This window comes from Acanthamoeba castellanii (assembly GCF_000313135.1).
Source record: "Acanthamoeba castellanii str. Neff unplaced genomic scaffold scf7180000084721, whole genome shotgun sequence".
Taxonomy (NCBI): Eukaryota; Discosea; order Longamoebia; family Acanthamoebidae; genus Acanthamoeba; species Acanthamoeba castellanii.
Window position 1 is genome coordinate 9,503 of NW_004457434.1, and position 27,665 is coordinate 37,167.

At 57.3% G+C, this 27,665-nt stretch overlaps 11 protein-coding genes and 1 pseudogene across 11 annotated transcripts in view; 4 read left to right on the forward strand and 8 right to left on the reverse strand.

Annotated features, from left to right (window-relative positions):
- ACA1_382140 (syntaxin 6, putative) overlaps positions 1–51 on the forward strand; it is a gene marked incomplete at both ends in the record, with an annotated part of 1,552 nt that extends 1,501 nt beyond the window's left edge. Inside the window, one exon of the mRNA XM_004338721.1 lies at positions 30–51. Coding sequence (XP_004338769.1) covers positions 30–51 — 22 coding nt within the window. The remainder of the gene's footprint in view (positions 1–29) is intronic.
- Positions 52–81: 30 nt separating this feature from the next.
- On the reverse strand, positions 82–2,969 carry ACA1_382250 (aminotransferase, class I/II superfamily protein; the record flags this gene model as incomplete). The annotated part of the gene is made up of 13 exons (XM_004338722.1): positions 82–256; positions 347–628; positions 741–836; positions 903–969; positions 1,084–1,202; positions 1,323–1,429; positions 1,518–1,573; positions 1,642–1,736; positions 1,822–1,947; positions 2,044–2,128; positions 2,345–2,413; positions 2,534–2,618; positions 2,872–2,969. Coding segments are annotated over 13 exons (1,460 nt in total), but the record flags the coding sequence as incomplete, so codon positions are not given.
- Positions 2,970–3,177: 208 nt separating this feature from the next.
- Positions 3,178–4,497, reverse strand: ACA1_382260 (CBS domain containing protein; the record flags this gene model as incomplete). The annotated part of the gene is made up of 3 exons (XM_004338723.1): positions 3,178–3,350; positions 3,449–4,004; positions 4,108–4,497. 3 exons carry the CDS (start codon positions 4,495–4,497, stop codon positions 3,178–3,180), a joined length of 1,119 nt encoding a protein of 372 aa, XP_004338771.1.
- A 476-nt stretch (positions 4,498–4,973) lies between these two features.
- On the reverse strand, positions 4,974–9,878 carry ACA1_382270 (ATPase/histidine kinase/DNA gyrase B/HSP90 domain containing protein; the record flags this gene model as incomplete). Its single annotated transcript, XM_004338724.1, has 15 exons — positions 4,974–5,054; positions 5,188–5,325; positions 5,391–5,505; positions 5,596–6,301; positions 6,391–6,572; positions 6,669–6,815; positions 6,939–8,147; positions 8,170–8,246; positions 8,331–8,463; positions 8,548–8,695; positions 8,775–8,867; positions 8,955–9,141; positions 9,238–9,377; positions 9,577–9,697; positions 9,795–9,878. The coding sequence occupies 15 exons, from the start codon at positions 9,876–9,878 to the stop codon at positions 4,974–4,976; spliced, it is 3,561 nt and encodes a 1,186-aa protein (XP_004338772.1).
- A 773-nt stretch (positions 9,879–10,651) lies between these two features.
- ACA1_382280 (Tyrosine aminotransferase, putative) lies at positions 10,652–12,480 on the reverse strand (the record flags this gene model as incomplete). Its single annotated transcript, XM_004338725.1, has 8 exons — positions 10,652–10,738; positions 10,823–10,951; positions 11,071–11,329; positions 11,446–11,518; positions 11,582–11,789; positions 11,868–12,085; positions 12,153–12,272; positions 12,339–12,480. The coding sequence occupies 8 exons, from the start codon at positions 12,478–12,480 to the stop codon at positions 10,652–10,654; spliced, it is 1,236 nt and encodes a 411-aa protein (XP_004338773.1).
- Positions 12,481–13,503: 1,023 nt separating this feature from the next.
- On the forward strand, positions 13,504–14,219 carry ACA1_382290 (uncharacterized protein; the record flags this gene model as incomplete). Its single annotated transcript, XM_004338726.1, has 5 exons — positions 13,504–13,563; positions 13,680–13,772; positions 13,845–13,912; positions 13,995–14,116; positions 14,179–14,219. 5 exons carry the CDS (start codon positions 13,504–13,506, stop codon positions 14,217–14,219), a joined length of 384 nt encoding a protein of 127 aa, XP_004338774.1.
- A 1,101-nt stretch (positions 14,220–15,320) lies between these two features.
- On the forward strand, positions 15,321–17,520 carry ACA1_382300 (uncharacterized protein; the record flags this gene model as incomplete). The annotated part of the gene is made up of 4 exons (XM_004338727.1): positions 15,321–15,474; positions 15,692–15,920; positions 15,957–17,058; positions 17,104–17,520. The coding sequence occupies 4 exons, from the start codon at positions 15,321–15,323 to the stop codon at positions 17,518–17,520; spliced, it is 1,902 nt and encodes a 633-aa protein (XP_004338775.1).
- Positions 17,521–18,047: 527 nt separating this feature from the next.
- On the reverse strand, positions 18,048–18,789 carry ACA1_382310 (uncharacterized protein; the record flags this gene model as incomplete). Its single annotated transcript, XM_004338728.1, has 5 exons — positions 18,048–18,090; positions 18,214–18,370; positions 18,464–18,524; positions 18,588–18,613; positions 18,720–18,789. 5 exons carry the CDS (start codon positions 18,787–18,789, stop codon positions 18,048–18,050), a joined length of 357 nt encoding a protein of 118 aa, XP_004338776.1.
- A 154-nt stretch (positions 18,790–18,943) lies between these two features.
- On the reverse strand, positions 18,944–19,881 carry ACA1_382320 (annotated as a pseudogene).
- A 414-nt stretch (positions 19,882–20,295) lies between these two features.
- Positions 20,296–21,070, reverse strand: ACA1_382330 (uncharacterized protein; the record flags this gene model as incomplete). Its single annotated transcript, XM_004338729.1, has 4 exons — positions 20,296–20,335; positions 20,418–20,489; positions 20,596–20,728; positions 20,932–21,070. The coding sequence occupies 4 exons, from the start codon at positions 21,068–21,070 to the stop codon at positions 20,296–20,298; spliced, it is 384 nt and encodes a 127-aa protein (XP_004338777.1).
- A 2,591-nt stretch (positions 21,071–23,661) lies between these two features.
- On the forward strand, positions 23,662–23,919 carry ACA1_382340 (retrotransposon RIRE1 poly protein, putative; the record flags this gene model as incomplete). The annotated part of the gene is made up of 1 exon (XM_004338730.1): positions 23,662–23,919. The coding sequence occupies one exon, from the start codon at positions 23,662–23,664 to the stop codon at positions 23,917–23,919; it is 258 nt and encodes an 85-aa protein (XP_004338778.1).
- Positions 23,920–25,401: 1,482 nt separating this feature from the next.
- On the reverse strand, positions 25,402–27,443 carry ACA1_382350 (RFX DNAbinding domain containing protein; the record flags this gene model as incomplete). The annotated part of the gene is made up of 4 exons (XM_004338731.1): positions 25,402–26,779; positions 26,885–26,992; positions 27,056–27,145; positions 27,385–27,443. The coding sequence occupies 4 exons, from the start codon at positions 27,441–27,443 to the stop codon at positions 25,402–25,404; spliced, it is 1,635 nt and encodes a 544-aa protein (XP_004338779.1).
- Positions 27,444–27,665: the final 222 nt, after the last annotated feature.

Genomic DNA, 27,665 nt, shown 5'->3' on the forward strand with positions numbered 1-27,665 from the left:
GCGTCCATGGCCTGGAAGCCGGCGCGCAGGGTGGCCTCGTCGCGCGCGTAGCAGAGGCGCAAGTGGCCCGCCCGCTGGAACTGGCTGCCGGGGATGGCCACCACCTTGGCCGCCCGCAGGAGGTACAGCGCCAGCTCCTTGTCCGTGCGAATCACCTCCGCCGCGTCGGCCTCGTCGACCGATGGCGCGCGGGTGTCGAGGAAGGCCGTGACGTCGGGGAACAAGTAGAACGCGCCCTGGCTCGCCGTAAGCTTGCCTGCGCGCAACAAAAAGACCGTGAGAAAGCGCACACGCTCGTGCGCACTACATAACGCACGCACGCGGGCACACACACACAGAGACGCACAGCGTTTGAGGTGAGGCAGCGAGGAGAAGAGCTCCAGGGCGATGTCGCGCCGCAGCTGCAGCTGTCTCTTGATCTCCTTGCGGCTCTCCATGTCCCGCTCGGCCCTGCGCGTTTGTGAGACCTTCAGTCGGGCCAGCTGAATCTGGTAGATTGGGTGGTCGGTTGGTCGGTACCGCAGGAACTGGGCGAGGCCGACCTGCACGGGCAGGTTGACGCACGACGTGGCGTTGCCGTGCACGTTGGCGATCACTCGGATGATCTGCGCGGGTCCCGCCACCCAGCCTGTGGTTGGTTGGACCCGCGGGTGTCAGACAGCCCAACGGGTGGTGGGGTGAGTAACGAGTAGGCCTCTTTCTTTCATCTCTCGTGTGTGTCGTGTGTGGCCGGCGCGCACCCAGGCGAAGGCCGGTGGAGCTCAGCTCCTTGGAGATGCCGGCGACGACGAGCGTCTGGAGCGGGAGGTGGTGCGCGATGCTGCTGTAGGGCTCGTCTACGTTGCGGCCGGTCGCGTGTGAGTGAGAAGAAAGACAATATAACGCGAGGGCTCGCGACGCACCACTGTAGATGGCGGTTCGATAGCTCTCGTCAGAGATGACCGCCACCTGCGGATACTCGCCGATCACCTGATGCATAAACACGCGCACACCGCACACACACACCGCACACACCGCACGCGCACACGCCATCAGCTGCACTGCAAAGGGCAGGCGATGGTGGTGACGATGATGAAGTCGGACCTGGGCCAAATCGGCGATGAGGGATGCGGGGTAGACCACCCCCGTGGGGTTGTTCGGCGAGTTGACGATGATGATGGCGATCGTTGGGTCCGTGGCCAGCAGGCGCTCCAACTCGTCGACTGACCAACCAACACAGCGGGGGTAAATAATATAAATAACATAAATTAATAATAACATAAATAATATAAATAAATAAAAATAAATAAAATAATAATATTATTATTGCAAGTAGCCGGCACCTTTGGGGAAGAAGCGGTCGTCGGTGGGCAAGATGATGGCGGGCTTGCCGGTGGTCAGCGGGGGCACGTTCTCGAAGGCTTCGTAGGACGGCGCAAATGCAACCACCCTTGTTGTGTGCGGTGGTGTGTGCGGTGGTGTGTGCGGTGCGTGCGTGTCAGCAACACTCTGGGCCATCCGAGGTAGGGGCGTCGTACCTGTTGCGGGGCATTGCCGGGTTGACCAGCGCTATACACGCCTTGAAGATGGCGTCCTGGCAGCACACATCAACGGGGCTCAGTCCACCGTTTGGTTCCATGACAGCAGTCATCGCCATCGCACCTTGGGTCCTGGGCAGACGACGATCTCGTGCGGCGCGTAGGTCATGCCGAACCTGCGGAAGTCCTCGCTCAGCGCCTCGAGCAGTGAGTTGTCGCCTGCGCCAAGAGTGGTCAGCGCTCTGAGATTCCGAGTACGACGGCTCTGTGTGCGTGTTCGTGCGCGTGTGCGTGTGCGGAGTACCGGAGGCGGCGGTGTAGTGGCTGTGGGACTCGGCCAGCTGGGCGGCGGCGATCGCCTGCCGCAGGGCGAGGGGCACCGGGACGTACGGGTTCATCTCGCCCACGCCAAAGTCGAACACCTCCACGCCTGTGCGTCGCTCAGCCCATATGAGCCCGTGTGTGTGTGTGTGTGTGCGTGTGTGCGTGCGTGCGTGCGTGATCGAGGAATCGGGCAGCGCTGCACCTGATAGCTTGAGCTGGTCGGCGACCTCCTTGATGGCGAGCGTGGGCGACGGCTTCAGGTGCTGAGCCCAGGGCGATGCCACCAACTGCAGCGCGGGTGCTGATCAGACAGATGCAAGCCGCACCCACTCATTTCATTGATAGCCATTGTGTGTGTGTGTGTGTGTGTGTGTGTGTGTGTGTGTGTGTGTGTGTGTGTGTGTGTGTGTGTGTGTGTGTGTGTGTGTGTGTGTGTGTGTGTGTGTGTGTGTGTGTGTGTGTGTGGTGTGTGTGTGTTCGCGTGTGTGTATGTGGCGCCGTACCTGACACCCCGTTCCCATTGTAGCGTCGTGGCTTTCCTGCTCGACGAAGAACTGCCGGGTCCGCTTGATCTGTGGTGTGACACGACAACACTCATCAGCGCCACTGACTGCGTGTAAAGTTGATGAGAAAACACACACGACACACACCACACAACACACGACACACACAAGTGAATCGTGGTCGAGCACCTGGACGCGGGTGGACCGGGCCTCCACGAGCCTGGTGGCGCGCTTGCGCACGTGGATCGTGACCTTGGCCTTCTCCGCACCAAAGCTCACGCAACACACCCGCGCAATGCCTGGCATGGCCACACAAAGCACGAGACGCACAAATCATGATGAAAACGTTTCTAATTCTAATGTCAACGTTGGAGTGAGGTTACCGGTGGCAAGGGCCTCCACAGAAGAAGACGATGGGTGTTGATGTACGTAGGCCTCCACCGCAGCTTCCACCTGCCCGCTGGCATTTATTATGTTATTGTTATTTATAAATAATGATTGATTTAAAGAAAGTGGTGAAGGGGTACGTGGTGTGGCCTTCGGGAGTGGTCCACAGAGCGTCGAGACTGACCTCCACGCCCTCCACCTGCACCACCTTCTCCAGCGTCATCCGACACGCTGCCATCTTCTTCTCTTCGCTTTCGTGTTAAACTGCAAACAGTTTATGAAACGTTTGCGAAATGCCTTCTGTGTTGAATTGAAACATTTGGAGAGTTGTTGATGGCAGGATACTGCAAGATATCTACAAAAAGATGCTCTGAAGAAGAAGAAGAAAGCGAAGCGTAGACTGTGCCGAGGTGTGCACAGAACGCACAGAGGCCCAGGGCGTGAGCTTAGGGCGAGAGGATCTCGAGGAGGACGTCCTTGAGGGTGATCACGCCGATGGGCTTCTTGGCGTCGTCCACCACAAACACGCGGTGGATCGAGTGGTCGGCCAGCAGGTTGATCACCTGCTCGAGCGTGTGCGACTCCTTGCACACCTGCACCCTCTTCGGCCTCTGGCCCTCTGTGTGTCGTGTGCATTTATGGGCGTGTGCGGTGGTTAGCGTCATCATCAACATCATCATCAAAGCAAGGCGAAGTGAGAGAGCGGCAAAGACGCACCCTTGATCTCGTGCTTGAGCTTGGTGATGTAGTTCTCGACGGTCTGGTAGAGGCGCCAGAAGAAGCGGCCGTCGGTGGACATGGCCTTGAGGTCGCGCAGCGACAGGTTGCCCCGCAGCCGGCCGGTGTCGTCGACGATGGCCACGCCGGTCACGCCGTGCTCCACCATCTGGTGGAAGGCGTCGATGGCCCTCTGGTGCATGTTGATGGTGAACACGTCGTGCATCACGCCGTTGATCTCCTTGACGGGCGTGGCCCGCTTGTCGCCGAGCAGGTGCATGTTCTGCTGGAGGAAGCGCACGACCTGGGACTGGGTGATGAGGTTCATCAGCTGACGCTGCTCGTCGACCACCGGCACGCGATGGAGGCTGCGCTCCTTGGCCAGCGCCTCGATGGCGTAGAGCAGCGAGTAGCCGCCCTTGACCGGGTTGAACGGGTTGCGGCGGGTGAGCGGGTAGCGCATGAGGTCATTGACCGTCTTCTGCTTGAACTCCTCCTCGCGCTCCACAAGCGTCCAGAAGTCCTCCTCCACGTTCAGCTTGCTCTCGCCAAAGGTCTGCAACGATACACCGTCATCAGCTCACGACCGTGGCCACGCTACACTCGAAATATTCAGAGAAAAGGAAAGGAAATTAAATAAGAAAAGAAAAGCAACGTACGTTGACGACGTAGAGGACGATGTCGGCCAGGTCGAGGAAGCCGAACCACTTGTGCTTGGTCTTCTGGAGCACGGGCACGGAGAGGAAGTTGTGGTTCACCAGGCCCCTGAACACGTCGACGATCTTGTCGGTGCGCTCGGCGACGAAGACCTTGTTTTCGGGCACGCGCAGCTGCTCGGCGCGGGTGTAGACCAGCGCGGCCAGGAACTCGGCGCTCGTGCGGTGGTGGTGCCCCGCCGTGGCCAGGCCGGTGCCCACCACGCCCTTCAGATGCACCACGGGCTCCTCCTCGCCTTCGGTCTTGCGGTTCTTGGCGGCCGCACCGGCCTCGACGGCCTTCTTGACCTCGGTGGGCTCGGCGTTCTTCCTCTTCTGTCCTGCGTGGCTCATTGTCTTGTTCAACTAGTGCACACATCATCATCATCACCATACACACACATGGTCAGCCATGTCTCCACAAGTGCCAGCAAATTGGGACTTGTGGTGGGTACCTGGTGAGGCTTCTTCTGGAGAGGAGGTTGTGGTGGTGTTGAGAGTGTGGAGTATGAGACTCAACACAAGAGGGTGACAGCGGCAAGTAGTGTTTGGTGGTAGTGGTGGTGGTTGATGGCAAAAACCGTTTGAACTGCCGCACTGTGACCGTACTTATACATCTGCGCCACCTTAAACTCCCGCGGTCATCGTGCATCAACCATCGAACTCTCGCCCACCAACCCGCGACAAACACAAAATTCCACACATTCCCCACTTTTTTGCTTGCCTGGAAAAATTTCGCGAGGCCCCTTTGGTTCGTGGGTTCGAATCCCACCAAAAGTCCACTGCCGCACAAAAAATTAAAAAAATAAAAAAATACATTGTGTTGCGGGCTACTTGCTGGGGTTGAGAAGGCCGAGCGCATCCATCTTGGCTGGCACCAATCGCCGCAGCTTCTCGAGGAGGGGCTTGTCCTGCACCGGTTTTTCGATGTAGTCATCCTACCAGTGGCGGTGGTGGCCAGATAGTGGTTGAAGGTAAGTTCATGGACAGGAGAAGGGAGTAGGGCGAGGGGCAAAGGTAGAGAGTGACGCGTGTCGCACGCACCATGCCAGCGTCGATGCACTTTTGGCGGTCCTCCGGCATCACGTTGGCGGTGAACGCCAGGATCTTGTTGCGCGGCTTGTTGGTCTGCGCTTCCACTTCGCGTATGCACCGTGTGGCCTCGTAGCCGTCCATCAGCGGCTGCAGACACAGATAACACACCTTAGGCCACCGGCGTGTCGACACAAGACACAAATTTCACGTACCATCATGCAGTCCATGAGGATGACGTCGTACATGACAGCACCCTCGTTCAACATGGAGGCCGTTACTTCCTCCACCGCCTGCTGGCCATTGTGGACAACGTGGTAGGAACAGCCCCTGTGTGTAGATGACGTATACATGCCAGCGTCACCGTTAGCCAAGACGAACACACATGGCGTGCGTGTGTGTGCGGCGTTGGTCCCTTACCTGACGTATTTGTCCAACACCTTGGTGAGGACCTTCTGGTTGATGAGGTTATCCTCGACGACCAGGATGCGTAGCCGTCGGTCGAGCACCCGTTCCCTGTGCGGATGCGAGCCCTCGCGCTGCCGTCGTCGCAGGATCGTCTCCTCGTTCAATGGTGTGTTGTCCTTCTCGGGGCTACCGTCTCTGTTGCGATTCGAGTTGCGGTCAAGCAACGCCTCGGCGGCCTCGACCAGCGTGGCCGTGGCCATGCCCGCGGGGGTCAGGAGGTCCTCGCTCACCGAGCGATTCTCGCCGAGCGTGGCCCGCCGCTGGCCGTCCGATTCGTCACCCGAGTCCGGCCGCGGGTCGCTGTGATCGCCTGATCGTCGCCAATCGGGCCGCTTGTTCTTGTTCTTCTTCTTGTCGTCGACTCCCGGCTTGTTGTTGCCGCTTCCCTGACGTTGCCGCGGGTTCTGGCCGTGCTGGTGCGGTGGCTGCGGCGACGCGTGCGGTCCGAGTATTTTGAGGGCCTGCACTTCGCCCGACCATCGCTTCCTATCGCCTTTCCCGCCGCTCCGGGTCTCCCGGTACTGATGCTGCTGTTGCTGCTGCTGCTGCTGTTGCTCGGTCCGCAGCTTTTCGTCGGACTTGCGCCGCACCTCTTCGTAGGAGAACAGGAGGTGTTGCTGGTTCGACTGCAGGTACTCGGACAGGTCAAATTCCGATCCTGTTCGCCGAATGAACGAGTCGTCTAGCTGCCGTTAGTGCGTGCGTGCGTGCGGATATGCTGATGTGCGCGCAGTGGAGGGTATGGACCTGATCCGAGCTTTCGTGTTTGAGGCATCTGGTGAGAGAACCGCCGACGCAGCCGCTTGATGAACTCGTCCTCCTCGATGCTGCTCCTCCTGGCCTCGATCCGTGATCCTTTGGAGCTGCTCTTTCGCCTCTGACTTGCCATCCGCCGCCACGTCCCATCGAGCAGATCCCTAAATACATTCCTGTGTAGGCAAGAGGGTCGGCGCGAAATGCGTGCTTGAGCACCAGCGGAGCGTGTGTGTGTATATGTGGTGAGGCCAGTAAAAGAGGGTGCGTACTTGAGCTCGTTCTTCTTGATGGGGGTCGTGAGCGACCCATCGATTCTCTCATTCTTAAACAGGTTGGCGACCTTGGTCTTCTCCAGCAAGGGCGAAATGAGCACGAGGAAAGGCCGCGGCTCCATCAGTCGGTCCTCAAATCGAATCCTGCGCTTCCTGCATGTGTCATGTGTGTCGAATGTCGTGAGTTGTCGTAACGCGAGTGGTTAGCGGGCCGACGCTCGTGCGCATGGGCTGTGCGTGAGTGTTGTTTCGCAGCGGAGACTGTACCTGGCCTCATCGGGGCATTGCCTCTTGGGCGAGGCATTGGTCTCGGAACCGTTTGCCGCGGTAGACGACGATGACGGAGTGGTCCACCTGGCCGAGGTGGGGCTCCCTCCTGTCGACCGCTTCCTCTGGTTGGTGCTGCTCTTCCTTCGCTTCCCGCCGGGGCTGTCGAAGTTCCGCGCCATCACCCCGGAGCCGCCCTGGAAGATCAGGCCGCGCAGGTACTGCAGCGAGGGCGAGCTCTTGCGCTCTGCCGTGCCGTACTCGCCCTCCAGGTGTTCGTAGAACCCGAGATCCATCACTACGGCGTCGAATCGCGGCCGGTAGTTGGCGGTCGCGTTGGTGGTCGATGACGGGTTCGCGTCTTCCTCGCTCTCCTTGCTCTTGCCGGGCGGCGCGTCGTCGCCACCACCACTGCTCGACATGTAGCCGCTGCTCTCGGCCTCGCTCCTCTTCTGGCCCTCCTCCATGTGCGCGAGCAGTTGAAGGAAGTTGTCGTCGTAGATGTCCTCCACTTCGATGACGCCCCAGTTTTCAAGCTGCTGCTGGGCCAAGAACGCGTCGCCGCTGTTCAGCAGGTCGTCGTCCACCTGTTCCTCCTTGGCCTTGGACACGTCTTCGTCGTAGGACGAGGTCGACGACGACGACGATGCGTCGATTCGCTCCGGCGTGGCGTCCCACTCGCCCGAGGGCAAGTTCCTCGTGGTCGATGCCGCGGCGTTGAGGGCGGAGGCCTTCTTCATCTCCACGATGAAGGCGTGCAGGTAGCTCAGCACGATCGCGCGGAACGAGTCGTTCTTGAGGCAGAGCAGGATGAACTTCTTCCCGCTGCGTCGCATCTCCTCATATGAGGAGTAGAAACGGAGCATCGGGAAAATATCGCCCTGTGGTCCGCTCTCCGTGACGCTGCTGCCGCTGCCGCCGGCCGCCCGGTCCTCTCCGTACTCCTGGACGAACTCGCCGCTGTCCGTGTTCGCTCGGTACGATTCATAGGCTCGTTCCCAGATCCAGTCGCTCAGCTTGACGCCGACGCTCACCTTTCGCTTGTTGACGCCCAGCAGCGCCGCGCGCTCACCCGATGACAGGCCCTCGAGCCCGTTGGCGAGTTGCTGCTGGTGCTGCTGCTGTAGGAGGCGCTCCCTCTGCAGCCGATGCTCTTCCGTGCGCCGGACACCGTCCACTTCGCCGCTCTCGTAACCCGGGGGCGACAGACTCAACACCCGCGGGGGGAGACCGCACGATGTCGATCTCGGCGCTGTCCACGGCCGCCACCGTTATTGCGTCGTCCATGCAGCGGAGCCTTTCGCTGTCCTGTAGTTGGCGAACGCACCACGGCTAAAGTGTAAGCGCACGTCCCGTAAATACAGAGCCATACAGAGAGGAGCTCGTGCGTACGTCCAGGATTTCGAGATCGACATAGGCAGTGAACACACTGCCAAGGCCCACTTCGCTCTGGATCTCCATCAAGCCACCCATGGTGGTGACGATGCGGTTGCATAGCACCAGGCCCAGGCCCGTTCCGCCGTACCTGCGACATTGGCGAGTCAACCAATGTTGTAGTAGCTCTGGAACGCGCCATTGGGAGGGGGAGGGGGTTTGGTAGAGACGGTACCGTTTGGACTGGTCGACTTGAGTGAAGGGCTGGAACGATCGTAGTGACGAGAGGCCTTCGGGCGATATGCCCACCCCCGAGTCCACGATGCTCAGCTGGAACGTTTCCTTCCGCGGTCTGCCGCACGGCGACTTGCTCACCGGTCGGTCTGCATGTAATCGAACATGGTGGTCAACAGATAAAAAAAAAGACGATATGTGTGAATCTCAAGAGTCCAGCGAACGTACCATAGGCAGGAGCGACGACGAGCTTGACCTCGCCCACCGAAGTGAACTTGATCGCGTTGTTCACGAGGTTGAGCATCACCTGCGCTAGCCGGCCTAGATCGGTGGAATGGATGGGAGTGGTTGTGAGCGGTGATGGCCAAAACATGTTTCCAAACGGGGCGGTACGGCGATGTGGCGTACCCGGATCGCCGCGGACGTAAGTCGGAATGTCAGTATCTACGTAGCAGACCAACTCGATGCCCTTTTTCTGCGCCTGGAGCACCAGCACGTCGCACACGCTCTCCACGCAGGCCTGGAGGTCGAAATTGAAGTCCTTGAGCGACACCTTGCCCGCCTCCAACTTGCTAAAGTCCAAGATATCGTTCACCTGCACGGAGAGAGTAGCGCGGAGGAAAGAGTCGGGAGACAATGCAGGGTCAGGCCTGAGCGTGGTCACAGCGTGCGAGATCAACGGTCTCCGTACGATGCCCAGGAGCAGCGTGCCCGACGCGCGAACGGTGTTGACGAGATCCCGCTGGTACGGCGTGAGCGTGTCGTCATCCGAAAGCAGCGTGGTCAGCGTGATGATCCCGCTCAGCGGCGTTCGTATCTCGTGGGACATGCCTGCCGCGCACGCCGACTGATGCGTTAGGGAAAACACGACCGACACATATGATGATATGTAACAAGATGGTAGAGAGTAGAGAGAAGAGAGAGCTCGACAACACGTAATGGAAACACCAAGTGCCGAGATGGAGGCAAAGCGAACCACCGCGGTGGGTGGAGGGGAGAATCTTGCATCAACGGGAGATTGGATGGCTACCTGCAAGGAAGGAGGACTTGGCCTGGGCGGCTGCCTCTGCTCTTTCCTTGGCGAGGATGAGCTCCAGCTGCTCGGGTGGCACGGACAGAGGCTCGCTGTCCTCCTTCTCCTTCTTTTCGTTCTACGTAGTGCAGGTTGAGCGCCGGCGAGGTCAGCACGATCACGTAGAGAAGACAAGCAAGCAAAGGCCTTTGCTCGAAGCTGTTCTGTGCACGTACCGTCTTCGAGATTTGTTTCCACGAGGTTATCGTGGTCTCGGTGTCGAGAGCCTTGATGAAGAGGTTGTTGTTGGCATCGAGCATGAGGTACACGTTCCAGGGACCCAACGAGACGCAGGGGGTGTTGTTTGCAGAAGCGGCGCAGCGTGGTGACCCATCCGAACAGGAGGAGCCGAGATTGAAATCAGTCACCTCGAATGCCGCGGTGAAGGCGCCGGCTGGGCTCAGGATGACGTTGTTGTGTGTGCTGTTGGTGGTCGATGGTACTGATTTAATCGCAATTGGCGATGTTCGGCGATGCGAGCTACATGCCGAGTCATCGCCTCCTCCCAGGGGCGGAGGTGGAGGCCCTTCCATCTCTCCACCCGCCACCTTCTCTCTTGTTTGTTCCTCCTCTACCTACCCCTTCACGTTTCAAATTTGAATGAAAAGATTCAAATTGAAAGTATAATCGTCCGACGATTAATCTGCACGAAGCTTCCTCCTCTTTCGTGCTCCACTCTTTTCGATCCTGTTTCGTGTCCTTCTCGATTATCGCAGATGTTACAACTGTCGTACGACAGCTGCGAGCTTGTAGCCGTCGTGGATTATTGCGGGTTACTTGTTGACTGGCTGCACGTGATCGGACCCTGAGTATAGCTCTTCAGAATGTCAATTATTTACACATTATATACTAGGGCATGTCTTGAATATTTAACAGTCACTTTTCCTCTGTCGCCTGGGACATGCGTTGTCAAGGCGACAGGTACATGTTCGTTCAGCCTGGAGGCGGAATCGATAGGGAAGAGGCGTGTTCTTTTGAAAGATGACCATGAATGCACAATCGCTCTCTGTTGCTCGGCAGAGGCATGATCGCTCTACTCTCGCTTTTTGGCGTGCCTGGCGCTGAAGCTGGCCAATCGCTCGCACACGAGACGCAGCTTGTCCAGCGTGGGGCAGATAACCTGGGAGAGGAGAGCGTGTGAGGCTTTGAACCCCGGGCACCCTCTCCGGTACGCCACACGGCGCGTGGGTGGGTGGTGACTTACCAGCCGGACATAGTTAGGGATTTGGAAGATGGTGCCAGGGAGGACGAGGACGCACTCCTCGGCCAGCAGCTTCTGGGTGAAGTCGACGTCGTCTTTGATGTCCTCAAACTTCTCGACTTCAATTCCCATCTGTACATGCAGAGAACGGCGTTCGCGCGTCAGACGGGGAACGGAACGCGGCACCGGAGCATCGCTGCCGCTGTTGCAGCCCATGTTGTTGACAGGAAAAGCGGTGGTGGAGAACATACCATTACATACATTGCTCCGCTGGGCTTGATGACCTTCAGGCCTGGTACGTTGGCTAGCTGTTCGACCAGCAGCTGGGCGTTGGCCTCCAATTGTGAGAGCGAGTGTTGGTAAAACTCCTCCGGAGTGTTGTGGAGCATCTGCGGCAGCACACCCTGCACTAGCGTGTTCGGCCCCAGAATAAGAGTGGTGAGCCTGTTCAGGCCCTGTCTGACTTCCTCCAGCAGACCGTTCCGATCATGGATCTGGATCCACCCGACCCTACGAATAACAAGACCAGAAATCGGTCAGTTACTCCAGTTCATTGGTCGGCCAACATCAAGCAACACAACGGGCGAAAGGGGTGAGCCATGTACCTCCAGCCTGGAACCAAGTACCGCTTGGCAATGCCACCCACCACAAGGACTGGAACGTCCTCGCTGACCCGACCGAAAGATTCGAACTGTTTGCCTGGGAGAACGGTCAGAGGGGCACAATTACACCGACACCCGGCGAAGAAAGCATGGGACTAACCTGAGCTTGGGAAGACCATATCGTAGTAGACTTCGTCCGAGATGATGGGCAACTGGTGTTTCTCAGCAATCTCCAAGATCGCCTTGATGTGCTCACGAGAGAAGACCGAGCCACATGGGTTGGAGGGATTATTCACCAAGATGACCTTGGTCCTCTCGTCCACCAGCGAGCTCAGCTGCTCCAGGTCCACCTCCCACTCTCTTTCCGGCTGTTGCGGCAAGAGGAAAAAGACACGGTTCGATTAGGGTCATCAATGAAGGCTTGACGCAGTGAATGAGAACCATACCAGCAAGTTGTAGTGCTTCCACTTGACGTCGAGGTGCTCGCAGATGGTTTGATAGAGCGAGAAGCCTGGTCGTGGGAGCAGGATGTTATCGCCAGGGTTGCAGAAGGCCTTGATGGCGATCTCCAAAGCCCCGGAACAGCCACTAGTCAGGATAATGTCGGTCTCTCGTAGAGGCGACTCGGGACTGGTGAACTTCTGTGCCACCGCTCGCTTGGCCTCTGCGCGGTGGGGCTTGTAAGTACACTGAGTCTGGTCCAGTTTTGATTTCGCTCGGGGGTAGCGTACCGGAACTGCCAGCGGAGTGCACATAGCCGTGAAAGCTGCGAAGTGGTGAATCCACCACCTTCTTGAGTTCCTCCTTAACGAATGGATGGACAGAGAGATTGTCATACACCGTAGGGTCCCCTGTTGCGATTAAATCGTGAGAGATGCGAGATTTAGGATTGGAGGCAGAGAATTCGTTAATCGTACCGATGGAGAGATCGATCATCTCCTTCTCAGGATTTTCTGGCACCTTTATCGTCTCAAGCAGAGCACGAATGGGATTGGTCATCCTCAACGAGGAAACCGATGCGCGGATGGGCTTCCATTCAGACTTCACGGGCGCTTGCATTCTTCCTTTACGTCCGGGTTGTTTCTGTGGGCAGTGTGTTTGCTCTGTCAACTCCAAATCTCCACTAGTGCGTGTCTTGACGCTCTTCGGTCCTTCTCTGTGGGTGCGATACAGCGGGATCGCAGTTCGGGTTCTTCCTTCCCGGATTGTTCCGATGAAAAGGCACGAGAGCGTGGTGCGGCATTCTTCAAAGTTTCAAACTGCCTTGGATTCCGCATAGCACAAATAATTGAGCGTAAAGGCGCCAAACCGTTGGGGAGCCATTTTGGCGGGAGTGCGTGACGGTTGTATTTCGCGGGTGGGCGAGCAAGAGTAGCACATTCATGCGCAAACGAATCGCCATCTTGTCCTATCGTGATGTTGTCCAAGTTTCTAGGGATCTTCAACTCGGCCTCAGAGCCGGCCTCCAACAACGATGTACCTCCCACGCCCCTCGCTTCCTTGCCTCTCGATTAAATCAGCTGGCTGATTCACACTCCTTTCCAGAAGAATGGTCTTTTGGAGAGACGGCGGAGGAGGCTTACCACGAGGCAATGGCGGGAACATAAAGGGGTGCGAATCCCGCTAAGCTCGAAGGAGAATCTACCGCCCGCCCCTTTGGTTACGAAGAAGACGTTCGAAGCACCATCTCAGCGACAGCATGGAGGTCTCGAGATCGCGGCCGAGATGCGCAGTCCAATGATTGCTTCCCCTCTGCGTCGAGTAGCGTCTCGCAGCGCTTCTACCCCTGACGTTGCCGAGAGCGAGGTAGTACGGAGAGTGTGGGTCGAAAATCGAACGCTGAAGAAGAGGATTCACCACCTCGAAGACGAGCTTGCGCAGTACAAGAGCCAAACGGCCGATGAGCTGGCACGCTGCAAGAGACAAATCGAAGGACTCAGCGAGAAATTGGCACACACCAAACCAGCAACGAAGCGATTGAGGACGCAAGAAAACGAAAACGGAGAAAACGAAAATCACGAGCGAATCAAGATCACCAAGAAGGTGAAGAAGGAAAAGATGAAAGAGAAGGCGAGCAGGAGGATGCCGTCTAAGACGGCCAAGAAGAAGGCAAAGACTGGCGAACCTACCACGGTCCTAGTAGTACCGCTCGCATGCGTCCCGCCGCCACCTGCACCGCCTCCCGCTGTGGTCATTGAGGTACTTTTTGAAAGCTGCACTTGCCTCCTCCCCCCAATCTGACCCCTGTCGTCGTGCAGGCTTGCGCGGCTAGTGCTGTGTCTTTTGGCGAAGCCAAGAAGAACCTCAAGAGGAGGGGTCCCATGGCCGCCGAACAGAAGGCTGCTGCACGTGTACGTGTTACGTACTATGTTCGTTGTGACCTTCAACTCCTTGCGCTCAACGTACTTACGTGTCCTCTCCAGCCGGTTCCCGGTGGCTTGCCGTCGCTCAACGAAGTGCTGATGACAAGGAGGTCACTCAGGCCAACCACGTACCACCACCTTACTCTCATCAGCTGATTGGCGCTTGCTCTCCAAGGATCTTGAGCTCACACTCTGTGATGAACGTCATAGGCTGCGACCGAAGCCAGCAGTGAAGCAGCCTGTTGAGCAGGACGATTTCAAAGCCGCGCTCTTGAAGAAGTTTGAGAACGTTAACATCTACAGCCCATTCCCTACTGCCGTCGACCCCAATGGTACGCACCTGATCGGCTGCGTGACATCTCGGCGTTGAACTCACTCGGCTTCTCTGTCGTAGACTCCTTCGCCGAGCCACCTTCTCCCTATCGCGTCCCCTGAGCAGTAATGCCAGCCAGCAGTCAGGGGTACCACCCAGCAAACACGAGCACGAAGTCATCTGTACATTCCCAAGACTGCAGCGTCTTCATTAGATGGAGGTCGCTGCAAGGCACACCAAACCGCTCTGCTCTTCTCCGCCCTCTTCTCTCCACTAGTGTAAGCGCTTCACACTCTAGAAATGAAGGCGCTTCCAAAGCTAGCAAAGTATTCTACATTTCATGTTTCGTCTTCGTCTTACACGCTCACCACCTTCCCCGTCCATGTCGCGCAATGACTCATGTCGGCGTAACGAAGAACTCCTTCCGCATCCGCTCGAGTACCCGGTCCACTTCGCCGGTCCATTCGCGTACGCTCGTCCTCAGCTTCATCACCTCACTGTAGTCCAGCTCGGAGACGTTGTTGAGCAGCGATATCACGCTCTGGTTGATCTTCTTCGTCAGGGCCTGCGCCTCGGCGCCCATGATGTCGCGCTCCCGCTTCCTCCGCCGCTCGTCCGCAGTGTCTCGGCTCTTCTTCTTCGCCGTCGCGCTTCGCTTCCTCGCGCTGCTGCTGCTGCCGCCGCCGCCATCGGTACTGCCCCCGCTACTGCTACGCGTCGATCGCATTCGGATCTTGCCGCGCGGCGAGCTCGCGGCTTCGCGTCCGGTCGACGACGAGGGGGAAGACGAGCTCCGGAGCACGGCGGTCGTGGCGAGGCTGCGAGGCGACGCCGATGACGACCGTTCGCGCGGCGACGACGATCGGTCGCGCGGAGAGGACTGCGGGCTGCTGCCGCTGCCGGGCTCGGATCCTCGGGGCGACGAGGTGAGCCGACCGCGCGGCGATGCCGACGGAGACGACGACCTCGAAGGCAGCGAGCCCTCGCTCTCGCTGCGCGATGAACGGAGGTTGCTGCGCGGAGAGCGGATCGGCAGATCGGTCAGCCCGTTGCCCCGCGAGCCGGCGCTTCCCGGCGACGGGCCTCCGCCGCCTGACGAAGGAGACGGGGCCGACAACGAAGACGACGACGACGACGACAGCGGCGAGTCTAGCGGGGGCGAGCTGGCGACCAGCTTCGATCTGACGTCGCGCGAGCTGAAGGCAGCCCGATCAGCCTGACCGATGGCGGCCACGGCCGAGAGCACGGCCTGCGGCACGGCCGGGTTGGCCCTGGATCCGCGCGGCGACGCGGTCTCGCCGGCGCTGTTGCTGAGCGGCGTGCGCCCTTCCGCTCGGCCCAGCGAGCGCGTCGAGTGGCCCTTGGCCGACACACTGCGTATCCATCCAAGACCATCCTAATCATCAACACGCACCATCGCACACGCACACACCACAGCGAGAGTGGTGCGTACCTTCGCTTTCGACCACTGGTGTTTTCTTCCTCCATTTCCTCTCTCACGCTTGATGAATACTTGGAGCGGCCTGACAACAGTCCATGTGAGCGCGTGTGCGGCGGTGCGTGTGCGTGTGCTACTTACGTGGCGACACATCAGGGGCGGCTGTCTGGGCCGGGCTGAGCTTCGCACCCTTGTTGCTGCCCGGGTCCTTGGGCGCTTCGCCGCCCGAGCTGGTCTTCTTGCTCTGTCTCCCTCTGTCTCCATCGCCGCTTCCGCTACTGCTGCCCGGCGAGTCGACTTGCGGGATCTCCCTGCTCAGCCTCCGGCTGCTGCTGCCGTGGCTCCGCGGGCTGCTGCCGCTGTGGCCCCGCGGGCTCCTGCTGATGTGACTCGAGGACTCCTTCGCCCCGGGCACCGCCAGAGTCGCGGTGCTGCCGTTCGACCTCTTGCTGCCGCCACCGTCACCGCCGCTGCCCCCGAGGTCTCTGGGCGAGCCGCTCTTGCCGCCGCCGCCGGAGCTGCCCGGATCCTTCGCCGGCACAAACTCGCCCGAGCGGCGCTTGCCGATGCCGCTGTCGCCGCCCGACCGACTCTTACCAACGCCGCTTGCCGAGGACCCGGGGCTGTCGGGCGGCTTGGGGCTCGGGCCGCCGCCGCCGCTGCCGCCCGAGCCCGGGTCCCTCCCGCCACTCGAGGTCCTGCTGCCGCCGCCGCCCGAGCCCGGGTCCCTCGCGCCGATGCCCGAGCCCTGGCCGCCGCTCATCTCCACGCTCAGCCGGTCCGCCCCGCCTGGCTTCGTTCGCCTCTCCCTCTCCTTCTCCCTCTCCTTCTTCTCCTTCTCCCTCTCCCTCTTCTCCTTCCCGCGCAGCGAGCCCGCCTCGGCCTCGACCGTCGCCGACTTGACCACCTTGCTGTCGGCCTTGACCACCGACTTGACCTTGTCGGCCTCCTTGCGGCCCCAGCTCGACGTCCGCTTCAGCCGCGCGGCCGCCTTTTCGTCTTCCTTCTCCTCGTCCTTCTCCCTCTCCCTCTCCCTCTCCTTCTTGCTGCCGACGCTACTGAGGAACTTGAAGGTCTTCGAACGCGATCGGGAATCGCCGCCGTCGGCCTCGCCGCCCTTCTTCTGGTCCTGCGCCGCCGATGACGATGACGATGATGATGACGATGATGATGACGATGACGGCTTCTCCTTCTCGAGCATGTACTGCTTGAGGCTGCGGCTCGAGGTGCTCCTCGTCCTCTTGCCGTCTTCCTTGGGCGCAGCCGCTGGAGATGATGAAGAAGTCGACGACGACGACGAGCCCGACGCAGACGACGGCGCGGAGGGAGTGGGCGCGCCCCCCGAGGCGTTGGCCAGCATGCGCAGGCGGCTGGCCACGCTCGTACCGCCCGCAGCCTCGGTGCCGTTCTCCCTCTCCCTCTCCTCCCTCGACTTCTGCGCGCCGGTCGTTGTCGTCGCTGTCGCTGTCGCTGCCGCCGCCTCCCTCTCCTTGAGCGACTTGGTCAGCATCGCGAACGCGCCGGTGCCGCTGCCGCCGCTGCTCGCCGAGTCGTCGCCGAGTGCCCAGGTACGCAGGCTGCGACTCGACGTGCTTCGCATCTTGGTCGAGCTGGCGGCCATCATCTTGCGCCCTTCGCTCACCCGCGAGCTGCCGCCGCCGATACCGCTGCCGATGCCACTGCTGATGCCACTGCCTATGCCGCTGCCGCCGCCGTCAAGGCTGGGCAGCGAGGAAACGGAGGCCGACAACGCCGAGTCAGCACCAGCGACGTTACCGCCACCGCTGGGCGCCGCCGATGACATGATGGCGCTCCCCTCCTTCTTCTGCTGCTGCTGCGATGAAGACGAAGGTGAAGGTGATGGTGCTGGCGCTGGTGGTTGTGCGTCGGACTTGGTGGCAGCGGCGCTCGGCTTCAGGCCGCCACCTGCGGCGGAGGCGGCGGCCCTCTTCTCCTTGGACTCCTTGTTGTTGTCGACCAGGTAGAACTCGCGCATCGATCGCGACGACGTGCTCTTGAGCTTGGGCTTGGACGACATCTCGTTTCCCTTCCGGTGTGACCTCTTCTGAACAAGAGTCAACCAAGAAGAAGAAGAGATGATGGAAGATGAGATTGTGTTGGCAATTTGGGGGGCAAGGAGGGATCCATGCGATTGGGTTGAAGGCTCAATGAGACTGGGGGGTAAGGACCTTTACTCCTTTGGTGCGGTGGGCCTGGCCTTTGATTGATTGTGCTTGCTTGTCCTTTTCGTTTGGGGGTTGATGTGTTGCGAGTGAACTTGCGTTTCAGTGTCGTGCGGTGCGCAGCAGGTTTGAACGCATTTTTACCATACCTCGACAACTCCACCAACGGACGCAAAAAAACTCCATAAATAAATAAGTATAAAGAATAAAGAATAAATGGAATAAGAATGAAACACATAAGAAAACCTGCGGTCAGCGCAGGTTGCAGCGAGCACTAGTGAACAACGCGGCCTGGTGCATTTTGAAGAACAGGGAGAGTGGAAAGTTGCTTATTCGGCCTTGACCTCGTCCTTCTTCTCCCCACCCCACGTACTACGCGACCACACACACGACACACACAACACACACACCACACACGGCACACACACGCACAACGACACACACACACACACACACACAAGAATTCGTCAGCGAAGAACGAAGGCACGAGGGCACGGCAGGGCAGGAAGGCGGGTGGGTGTACGCGTTGGCCCAGCGGCCGAGCTGGACGAGCTGGACAACCTCGTTGGAGGCATGGCAGACCAGCAGTGGTAGTTGGCGGGCGTGATGGCCAGCGACCACCTCATGAACAGGAAGCTGTAGAACACCAGCGCTGCCGAGCCATCAAGCAGAAGGTCAGCCACGGCCACAATCACCATCAACAGCACCGAGTCAAGAGAGCTCTGGTGTCTAATGGTGGAGGTACCAGAGGTCATGCGAGGATCGATCTTCTTGGGGTCCTGCTGGTTGTAGATGTTCGAAATAGCCTGTGCGAATAAAGTGAGATTAGTAAAATAGTAATCACATCTCAAATGAGAAGAAGTTGGTACCGCAAGCGGGATGCCCCAGTTGGCAACTGTGAAAACATATAAGTACATTTTGAATGAATGGGGATTTGAAATGGAAAATTAGAATGAAATTAGCTAAAATCATCGCAATCCGTAGCGTGGTGTTGCACGTACGAGCGCCGACGGTGCCAACAAACTGGGTCCACTTCCTGCGGGCGGGGCTCATCACTTGATTCGAGGCCATCTTGATTATTTGGTCTGTTGTGCTTTGTATTTTAATTTTATTTCCCAGCAGCGCGTATTTACAGTGCCAAAGCTCGGCGCACGACATCACCACCGCCATCGTCACCGGCATCATCGTAGCTCGTTGAGTAAAGTTTAAACGTCCTACCCTCTATCTAGTAGAGGAGGCAAGACTTCTTGCCCACCTTCTTCTTGCCGCCGATCGACGTGCCCGACTTCTTCCTGACCTGTCGCACCAGCTCGGCAAACAGCTCGTCCACGTTCGTGCGCAGCTGTACCACCACCAGACAACATCGGTCAGCGATGGGTTTGCTGCTGCTGGTGGTTGGGTAGTGGGAGAGAGAGAAGGAGAGTGCGAGCGGCTGAGCCTTACCTTGGCACTGGACTCGAAGAAGGGGCAACTGAAGGCGGAGGCCTGGTCCTTGCCAATGGCGAGGCTCACCTCGCGCTGGTCATCCGGAAGATCGCTCTTGTTGCCCACCAGCACCATCGGCACCGAGTCCGAGTCCTATAGGATTCTGTTAGGCCTGTCCGTGCGGTATGTGTGTGCGTGTGCGGTCGTGTGCGTGTTACGCCGGTCAAGAACAAGCCCGTAACCTGGATTCTGAGGATCTTGGCGCGCAGTTCGGAGAGGTGCTCGAGCGACTTACGATCAGCGATGCTGTAGACCAACACAAAGCCCTGGCCTGTTCGGAACCACTGATCCTGCATCGACTGTTGAAGCAATCGTTTGGGGGGGGGCGTAATGAGCTGACGATCACCATCTCTGTCACATTAGCGTGTTGGGGGAGATTTATACCCGGAACTCCTCCTGGCCGGCTGTGTCGAGGATGTCCAGCACTGACACTACACCGTCGACAAGTACCTGCTTACGGTGACTGTCCTCAATCGTCGGATCTGTTGAGTTGCGCGTGTGTCAGTGTGTGTCGAGTAGAGGCCGGCTCATCTCCCAACGCACGGGGGGGGGAGTATGGAGAAACATAAGTACCGTATTCGCTGACGAAGTGGTGGCTGACGTAGGCCAGTGTGAGGGCGCTCTTGCCCACTCCTCCGTACCCGTAATCACGATGGTCATCAATGACGAGTCCGCCATTTGTCCAAACTGTAACTGTCTATTCTAGCTATTAACCTCTTCTTCTCGCTCTGTGGGCGCTGATCCTAAGGATTGATTGTTCGTTCAACACCGGTGACGTCGACGCTCAACTCTCACTGTCTCTCTCGCTCCGCAACGGCCGTTGAAGAAGAAGGTTGGAAGTACTGGCTGGCCCGCACTGGTCGCTAATTTTGGAAAGGCCGGGCAGCGTGGCGCTTGCCTCTCTGGTCAAAGGCTTCTTTCGCCCGTCCTGCACTGAAGACCGCGGGGCACGGGCAATCGAGCGGGCGCGCACGAGCTTGGCCTTGAAAGGAAACTCAGCCCACTTCTGAGTAAAAACGGAATGAAACGAAAACTTGTGGTTTGAAGTTAGCCCATACAGAGGCGTGGGGGTGCTATTGCGCGCACACGAGCTCAGGCGTGCGCCTGGGCGGCCTGCATCTGCTTGTCGTAACTGCACACAAGAGCACACTCACGGTCAGGTCACCAACAGCATTGCGGGAGGAGGAGGAGGGCGGTGGTGGTGACAGCTGTACTTGATCTTACGGTAGACGTTGTAGCCGTTGACGGACAGAAGGGCCACGTTGACAGCGATCAGCAAGTCGGCTCTGGAAGTAGTTAACAAAGAATCGATCACATCAGCGGCTTTGATGGTCGCGTGCAATACATCGCGCACATGACGATCATCCTCCGAAGAGTGAGAACGGCGCGTACCGGGGGACGACGAGGAAGCCGTAGTAGGTCCACACCAGACCTGTGAGGGAGAGCGCGAGCGACTGGTTGAGGTCGAGGTCCTTCACGGCCGGCTTGCCCTCAAGAATGCCGTACAGCGGCACGATAGCAAGCCCTGCCCAAGAGGCACCAGGTAACAATTAAAAATAAATTACAAATCATGAAAACAAAACAATTACAAAAGAATGTCAAATAATCGTTTCAGAGGATGCATACCCCATTTGAAGGCGGGAGCGGCCCACAATGCTGCATCGGTTAAGGATGATTGGGGGGGGGGGATTAGAGGCAATGGCGATTCGAAAAGAGATTGTGCGGTACCGTTGTTGACCTTGCCGAAGACGGGGTACTTTTGGGCGAGATTCTGCCAGAACGGACCCTTGAGGAGCACACCTCCCTCCACTCCGTGGTACTTGGCGAAGAACCGCTGCTCCAATTTCGTCCACGCGCTCCCGCTCATCTTGTGTTAAATTTATTTGTAATTTATTTTCAGGCCAAAACGGTTCCCTTGGGGTGTGGATTAGCTGCCCGAGGGTCGCACTGCTATACTCACCTCACTTGTGTACTAGCTTCTTCTAATAAACCTACTTCCTGGTTTGATGCACCGTGGCACCGTGGGGCAGTTCAGCTACATGGCCCTGATGGGCTGATCCTGGCCATCCTGCTGCCTCTACAGACCACCAAGATGGTGGGGAGAGCAAGGTAGGTGCTACTGGCTTACTTACCCAGGTCAACTGTGGTGTTTGTTGTTTTTTGTTTGGCTTCAGGGCATTGTAGTGGGTGTGAATGTGGTGGTGGCATGGTCATAGCCACAGCAATCAGTCTGAAATCTTGCATGACTAAGTCTCCACCCCCATCATACACCCACCCTTTGTCTTGCCCATTTCACATGTTGCTCACCTCCTCTTGTGTTGTGTCATGTCTAGTATCATGTGGCATGTGCATAATGTGTGATGGATGGGCAAACAAACGCCAATTGAAGCTTGGTTGGGCCAGCACTCTTGGCAGTATGATCACAGGCAAACACCAAAACAAGACAAACTCTCAAGTATAAATAATGTACTTCAAAGTTAATGTAAATACACTTTTTCTTTCCTCCTCTATACTCTTCACAACTACTACCATTCACACACTCCAGTGACAATACACCTCCAGCTCCAACAGGTTATGGGCCCACGCCCATGAAATGGTACAAAACAATAAAAGTGAATCAATCTCTAGTAAGTGAAACATGTCTTCTACTGATTTGGCAGCTTGCTTTCAGCTTCTATGAGGAACCATTGATTATTGCATGTGGTGTACATGACTCCATGCTATGCTCATGTTGAGAAGAAGCTGGTATGGAACAGCACATCAGCCACCTTGACCACCTCCTTTGCTCTCTGAGTGTGAAATGACCATCTCTCCCAGTGCACCATGTGCATCACAGCCAAGCAGACACACATGGCCATTGGGAGTGGACCTTGGACACAGGGCAGCAAACCAATGCACACACTACACTTGGACATGTGTGGGCCTATGCCAGTTGACTTGCACAGCAGAAAGTGGTACTTGATCATTGACAATCACTTGTGCCATGCCACTGTCTACCTACTCAAGAAGAAGAGCAACAGGCTCAGTGTGTTCAAGAGCTACTTTGCTGCTACCCCTGCTGGCCGCCAGTGCTACTATCTGTGATCTGATCAGGGAGGCAAGTACTCATCAGTTGCATTCAAGAAACTACTCAAGAAGCACAGTGTTGTACATGAGACCATGGCATCACACACACTGGAACTCAATGGCATTGCTGAGTGTTTCAATTGTATGATTGTCATGACAGTTTGATGCCTACTCCTTGAGTCAGGGCTCACCAATGCCTTCTGGGTGGAAGCCATCAACATGGCCACACATCTCTACAATTGGCTACCAGTGAAGGTGAACAATGGTGAATTGCTGCTCAAGAGGTGGACTGGCCATCAAGCATCACTTGGACATCTCTGGACCTTTGGTTGCTGTGTCTTCACACTCAATTGGCAGCAATGTGTGAACAAGCTTGAGTCTTGCTCTTGTGAAGCCATTTACATTGGTCCACTGCACATGCAAAGGAGCTACACACCACTGCGTCTACCTTCCTGACACTGAGAAGGTCATTGAGACTTGTGATGTCATCTTTCAGGAAGATGTCATGCCCCAAGTTGTAGCACACACCATCATTGGCAATAGTATGACTCAGGTCAGGTATCAGGTAGATGATGATGATGACAGTGAAGATGACATCATTGAAAGTTGTGGACCAGTACTGGATGTCCCACTACTGGTGACAATCAGCATGATGCTGGTGACAATGACCAGCACAACACTGGCAATGGCAGGGGCAATGGCCAGTGCAACACTGACAATGGCAGGGGCGATGACCAATGCAATACTGACAATGACCAATGTGACACTGGTGACAACCAGCACAACACCAGCAATGGCAGGGGCGATGGCCAACGCAACACTGATGATGACCAACATGACACTGGTGATGACCAGCACGATGACCAGTGCAACACTGGTGATGATGACCAATGTGACACTGGCAACAGCAGGGGCGATGATCACAACACCAGCTGTTGAGTCATCTCAAACTGAAGAGGTAAGGGAGACCACTAAGACAAAACCCAACACCTCAGCTCCATGATGGTCAACTAGAATGAAGACGCCCAACATACAACTGTGAGAGATCACACTCACTACGTCATCAACTGAACAGCAAGTCTCTCATGCAACACCAACCAACTACAATGAAGCCATCAACTCACCTGAAGCTGAGCTCTGGAGAATGGCAATGGTTGAAGAGTATGATGCCCTACACAAGAACAACACCTTTGAACTTGTCTTGCTACTGAAGGGTTGCAAACTGATCCAGACTTGGTGGCTCTACAAGATCAAGCATCATGCCAATGGCACTGTTGAGAGGCATAAGGCATGAGGATTGCTTGAGGCTTTACACAGATACAAGGAGTTGACTATGATGAGACCTTTGTGCCTGTTGTATGACCTGAGAATCTTCACTATCTACTTGTGTACATGAATGCCAACAACATTGAAGTCCACCAGATGGATGTTGACATGGCCTTCCTCAACACCCTGCTGACTGATGAGATCTACATCATGCAACCTCAAGGTTTCATCAACACATCACAACCTGATCATGTCTGTTGTCTGTACAAGAGCCTCTATGGTCTGAAGCAGTCCCCCTACAAGTGGAACAAGACCTTCAACAATCACCTACACACCTCCAGCTTTGAACCTGCTGACTTGGATCTGTGCATCTACATCCAGTGATATGGCGACCACCTCACCATTGTAGCCATCTACATTGACAACTGTACAATCATTGCCCAAGCAGATCTACTTGATGACATGAAGAAGATGCTAAGCAACCACTTCATGATGAAAGACCTTGGAGAAGCACATTCAGTCCTTGGGATCAAGATTGGCCACAACCATCTTTGAGGCCAACTCACAATTCAGCAACTCAGGAAGATAACCAACATCCTCACAACCTTCAGCATGCAGGACTGCAAGCCTGTGTCAACTCTGATGGTACCCAACCTGGCCCTACCTAAGCTCTCTGAGACTGGTGAAGATGAACTTAAGCTACCCTATCATCATGGGATCAGAATGCTCATGTACCTCTCTCACTCAACTTGGCTGGACATCACATTCACCATGGCCTATCTCACATGATTTGTCAATGGCTATGGAGTTGAGCATTGGAAAGCTCTCAAGTGAGTACTCAGGTATCTACAAGCTACTAAGTACTATGTGATCATGTACAACACCACTTGAGGTGAGCAGGACCACAGTCTTCATGTACCAGTTGGCTACATTGATGCCAACTGGGGAAGTGACATTGAGACTCATTGATTGGTCACTGGCCTTGTCTTTGTGCTCTGTGGAGCGCCCATCACATGGATCTCCAAGACGCAGAAATGCATCTCTCTCTCCACAACCAAAGTGGAACTCAATGCACTCTCTGAAGGGGTGAAACATGGAATCTACCTCCACAAGCACATCAAGAGCGCTCACCTACGTGAAGCTACTCTCAGCGGCGCCCTCAACCTGCACTACTGCTCAACGCACAACATGCCAGCTGATCTCCTCACCAAGGCCTTACCTTGAGCGACAATTGAACACCTCTGCGATCTCCTCTCAATTGAGGACTCGAGCGCTTTCGATTAAGGGGCGTGTCGGAGGCAGGCTACGGCTCGGACCTCAACATTCGTGTCATTCCCAAAGTCGACAGGAAAACGACAGTGGACAGTGCCGACACGACGGCAGACGCAGGCAAACACCAAAACAAGACGAACTCTCAAGTATAAATAATGTACTTCAAAGTTAATGTAAATACACTTTTTCTTTCCTCCTCTATACTCTTCACAACTACTACCGTTCACACACTCCGGCGACGATACACCTCCAGCTCCAACAACAGATGGCACCGTCTCCGGATGGTCATGTCATGCGTGTGTGCGGTCGTGAGTGCAGTGTTGGTGCTGAGCGTCTGCGTCATGGTCGGAAGTCTGTTTGGCCTGGCAGGGGTCCATCATCATGAACCAAACTGGTCCGTTGGCGGTCGCCATCATGTTGACATTCCAGGCCCACAACAGACCCGGTGGCAATGGAGGACGACGCATGTCAGTAGTGGCCAGTACAGGCCTCTTGCTGCCAGGCAGGCGATGAAGATGGTGGTAAAACTTCTTCGTTTGTATCAAACTTTGATTCGAAATGTACAGATTTGTTTTGCCTATCTCTGCTCTGCTCTTACTCGAACGCGCCCTTCCATTCGAAGGACCGGTACTCGAGTCCCTCGAGGCCCCCTCGGTTGCCCCCCTCGGCCGACGCGGCGAACGAGGGTAGCTGGTAGGAGGAGGCGGCAGCGGCGTTCGGGCCAGCGCCACCGGCGGTGGTGGTGCGGTGGTAGCTCGTGTAGTGGGTCGGCTGGCTCTGCTGGTACTGCGAGTTGTTGACGGAGAAGGGCAACGAGTTGAGCCACGACAGCGACAGCGACGACGAGCTGCCCGAAAAGGAGACCAGCGGCGGCGTGCTACCGGTCGTCGTCGACGATGACGACGAGGGAGGTGGGAGCGCAGGCGGAGCGGCGGCGGCGTAGTGGTCACTACCACCGTGCGACGACTGAGGCGACGACGAAGTGTATGGTCGCTTGCTGTTGTGCTGCTGCTGCTGCTGCTGCTGCTGCGCTTGTTGATGGTGCTGGTAGGCGCTAAGCGGCTGATGGAACTGCTGGTGGTGGTGCGGCAGCATGCTGCTACTGCTGTAGCCGACATCGAGCATGGCCTTGCGCTTGAGCTCGTCGTAGTCGTTGCCCAGCTGGTTGTACCGCTCTTCCTGGTCTCGCTTCCCCTCGCCCTGCGCATAGTCGCCCGTGCCGCCCGCCTGCTTCGCCTTGGCCGCCGCCGATGTACTGGTCGGCGCCTCGGGGAAGAGGTTCATGTGCTGGGTGTACTGGCGCAGGTTCTTCCAGGCCTCGGCGACGTGGGTCAGCACCTGGTCCTTGCCCTCGCCGCAGTTGAATCGCAGGATCGTGTCGTAGAGCGATTGGAAGTTGCGCTCGCAGAACTCGACCAGGTCGCGCTTCTCGGCCCACTCCCTGTAGGCTGCCTGCGACGGGGGCTGCTGCGCGCAAGCGGTCGATCGCGATTCGTGCATGTCGGGTGAGATCCACGAGAACGACTCGGCCTTCTTGAGGTCGTGCGGCGCCATGTAGTGCTGATTCTGCGGCTGCGACGGCGGCGGGAGCATGTAGGCCGGCTTGATCGCGGCGGAGAGCGCGGGCGGCAGTGGCGGGTACGCCGCGTAGGCCGCGGGAGGCGGTGGCATGAACTGAGCGGCGTAGCCATTGTAGGGCGGAGGCGATGGTGAGGGCGACGACGACGAGGAGAGGTAGCTGTGCGGCGGCTGCTGCTGCTGCTGCTGGGTGGGCGAAGCGTAGGCCGACCCGGAGCTCTCGGATTTGACGGCGCTGTGGGCGTCACCACCGGTGGTGTCGTCGTCATCGTCATCATCGTCATCGTTGTTGTCGTTGTCCTCCATGTTCCTCATCATCTCGGCGATGGCCGCGTCGCTGATCGGCTCCACGTTCTCGAGCGATAGCTGGTACGTGTCGCGCAGCACCAAACCCCTGTCGATATTGTTCAGGTGAGTGAGGGACTTTCGACCGCGCATGCACACGCGACCGCACACGCGGCCAACGCGACACGACACGACACAGGACCGGCCAAGGTACCGGTAGTGATGCTTGGAGGCTCCGCGCGGACCCACGCGGTTGCACTTGACCGTCGGGAAGGCCATCTTCAGTATCTTGCCGAACGACGCTGCCGACGATGGCTGAATCCTGCGCGTTGAGGGCGGTGAGTCACAGCGCGACGTCGCAGCACAGCAGAACTGCGCTCAGTACCTGTTGGCCCGGCACAGTTCAATGTAGTGGACGAAGACGTCGCGCTTGGCGATGGACCCGCTGGCCCGGAGGCAGTAATTGACGCGTAGCCTGGAGGTGAACACACACGATACGGTTACGCCAAAAAAGGGTTAGCTAAAAAAATTATAATTATCCTAAGAAGGAAAATGTGTCAATTTCTGTCAATTTGCGCGCGGGGATTGTCCGGCCAATGCGCGTTGGCCCCAACCCCTGGACAACCAACAGCAACTTTTCCTCCGCTTTCAGAGCTTTTTCTACTCCCCAGAAACACGTGACTCCGGGAAGGTGGCGGGGGGGGATGGACGTACCACGCGACGATGAGAGCTCTGTGTTGGAGGCACTTCTTCTTCTGTGCGAGCCGTCGCATGGTTGTGTGGATCTGAGTTGTGCGAGTGCGAGTTGGGTGGGCGAGTGTGAGGCGTGTGCGGCTTGAGCTGGACTTAGTGATTGCCGGGCGTGCGGTAGAAGAAGGGTGATGGCCGGTGAGGTTTAGCGTAGCGGTAGCTCGAGTGTGAGTGTTTGGTGGTTGCCGGGATCAGGTGGGTGACGCAGTGTGAGGCTGGGTGGAGGTGCAGCCGGGGTGGCGCGC